A 2,953-nucleotide genomic window follows, 5' to 3' on the forward strand; every position below is an offset into this window, starting at 1 on the left:
CTAATATGCTGGCACAACATCTGCATTGATATGAGCACAGCAATTCATCAGGTTTTCATTGAACTTTCATTTCCATTTGACCATAGGCCCACAGCGAGCAACGGGAGAAAATGAAACCGTGGAGGAGCCGTCAGTTATTACATTCTGCTCTGAAAAATTCACCTGTCACTCTGAGTGCGTCTGTCACTACACTGAGAAATACAGTGTTGTATTCTGTTTGGTGATGTTGATACTGCTTTGATTGCACATATTACTGTCTGGAATATATTATGCTTTCTTTATTAGTTTATATGTCAGGGACAAATACACATGAATTAACATCTAAGATGTAAATGTGTCAGATTTAGCCAGAAGGCTAATTTTCATTTGTTAAGTCCCAGGGCAGGATGATGTTATACAATTAAAACATATACAAAACATTGATCTAAAATATTTCTAAAAGGCAAAATACAAACAAATTGCAATACATAAATAAATACACAGAAATATAAAACCATCGATGTTCACCAACAAATACTTGCACCCAAGAGAGACAAGTACATTACTGATAGGTACAAGGACATTTAGATCAGATATCATGATGACACTTTGTTTTTTTGTGAAAATGCTATATGTTGTTAAGTCTCTTAAGTCCATGGGTAACATAGTCCAGCCATGTGAAGCATGATAAGAAAAAGCAGACTGACCAAACGTGCGTTTCCTGTATGGTATGATGCAGTCACACATATTTAGAGAGTACCACTGGAGTAATGCCATTTAATATCTTAAAAACTAATATGGCATCAGCCTCATATATCAGATTTTCCCAACTTAAAAAGAATCATGCTTTGGTAAAATGCCACAATGATGATCATTTTTGTTCTTTGTCTAAAACCTCGGGCAACACGTCAGAGATTCTACAGCAGCTCCGTGACACCAGGAAGTCCTACAGTAATAGTGACAGTTTAAAATAATAATTATAATAATAATATTGACATTTTGTACATAGGCCAATAGCACAACACTGCTTATCCCACATTCTGAGGTAGTTAATCCTGGTACTAACCTTGTATTCAAAGATGAGTTGCCATAATGAGCTTTTTTGTTGTGTTTACATATTTGCAGCAGTTCATTACCAAGTGAAACTGTGTAGATTCAAACTGTGTAACACTTTAATACACACATTTAGCTGAATTGATTGTGTTAGTGTTGTATTGGATTATACATGTAATGGTGTGTAAGCAGCGTTTGCCAACAGCAACGTCTAAAGTCAGTGGGAGTTTCCACCAGTGTCTGAAACTCCTGATGTCTCAGACAAGAACATGTCTTCTCACTTGGCTGTTGTTCATTATGGTTTAAACAATATGTTCAGCATCATGTCATGCAGTATGTTAGTATTTGGTACTTGCACTAAATACCACTGAGGCTGGAAATGTTATTAGCTTTGCAGGTATTGTGGTACTGGACAAAGTAAAATCTGAGCATGAATATCTGAACCAGGTTTCATGGCAACCTATCTAATAGTTTTTGAAAATTAAAACTAAAATATTCAACCTCATACAGGCACTAAAGGAAAAGTCGGGATAACAAAGGTCATCCTCTACAGACTGTTAATGTCTGTACAGAAGTTCATAGCAATCCAGTAGTTGTTATTTTAGCATTACAGTGGTGAATCAACCCACTGCAGTGTCTGTAGAGCCTGATGGTGTTTTTCCCCTAATAGACAGCTTGTGTAAAAACCTACAGTACATTATAAAATTTATTTTGCTCTGCTCACGCCCTGTAGGATCACATGCAGCTTTGGCATGAGCAGTCCCATCGCTACCACACAGAGCTGCAGGATTTCAAAAAGCTAACGGTTGAGGCCATGGACAGTCTGAAGAATGAGCACAGCATGCTGATCAAGGACCTTGCGGAAGCTGCAGTCCGAGTGGAGCGAGTGGAGCAAGAAATGGACTATGTGGAGACCCAGACTTCGCCTCGGGCCTGTGCAAATAAGGCTGACAAGGTGGTGGAGCAGGGTGCCTGGGGGCTGGAGGAGCACAGAGAAGACGAAGGGGAGGAAGAAGCCTGGGAGGAGCTGCACTCCAGTGTCTCTGGTGAGCTCCAGCAAAGTACATTATACAGACTTCAGCCAAACATGTACTGCAGGGCGGCTCTGTCTGATCTTTCATCTTGGTGATGGAGCCCTGGCACAGTCAGAACCTTATAGGATATATAAGATCTTTCTTGTACATTTAGTACGTCCCAGCAGGGACCATGCCACCCCTTTTCCTGAGTTTGCCACTGGAAAATGGGAAACAAATACATTGCTGTTACAAGTCGTTTAACAAATTGCTTTGAGTCAGTGGGCAGTCATGTTTTCCAGGAGAAATGTGGCTTGACGCAGCTCATTTATTTCAGCAGAGCTACTCCCCTGTTTGTGCAGTTTGAGCACAGTATTTGTCTTTGTACTCTTCAGATGCTAAGCTGTGCTGCTACAAACAGTACTGGGATATAACTGCTCCACTGAGTCATTCACTTATGTAATACAGGGATGTATAATCCAATTAAAGGATAGTATGGGAAGCTGTGAAATCAGATTTTAATTCCATTAAAAACATCAAACGTTATGTCAGCAGATTTCACTAAATCCCTGATGACAGATCATTAGATTGGTACCATGTATACAGACTCTTCTTATAAAGGAAGTGAAAATATATTGTGTGTTCTGTTGTGTGCAAATGGGTTTGACACTGTTGTGAAAGCTGTGCATGTATTGGTTACCACTTACTGTGTGTGTCACCGCTGTTTTCTGCAAAATGCCGCGCTGTTCTGGCCAATGTGGGATGGGGGGGAGGAACAGGTGTGGGAGGGTATAAGAGGGATGACAGGTGGGCGTGTTTTTTTGGTTCTGTTGGCGGGCGATGGTGAAGTCAGCTTCAGTGCACCTTGGCGTTTGTATTGGTTTCTTTAGAGAGCACATGGTGCCAGT

General features: G+C 40.5%; 1 protein-coding gene across 2 annotated transcripts in view; it reads left to right on the plus strand.

Moving 5' to 3' along the window:
• Positions 1–2,953, plus strand: part of olfml3a (olfactomedin-like 3a) — a 24,386-nt gene that overhangs the window by 18,074 nt on the left and 3,359 nt on the right. For both annotated transcript variants that reach the window (XM_020619014.1, XM_020619015.1), the window contains exon 2: positions 1,766–2,078. In XM_020619014.1, coding sequence (XP_020474670.1) covers positions 1,766–2,078 — 313 coding nt within the window. The remainder of the gene's footprint in view (positions 1–1,765; positions 2,079–2,953) is intronic.

Source organism: Monopterus albus, unplaced genomic scaffold (assembly GCF_001952655.1).
Source record: "Monopterus albus unplaced genomic scaffold, M_albus_1.0 scaffold212.1, whole genome shotgun sequence".
NCBI classification, from domain to species: Eukaryota; Metazoa; Chordata; class Actinopteri; order Synbranchiformes; family Synbranchidae; genus Monopterus; species Monopterus albus.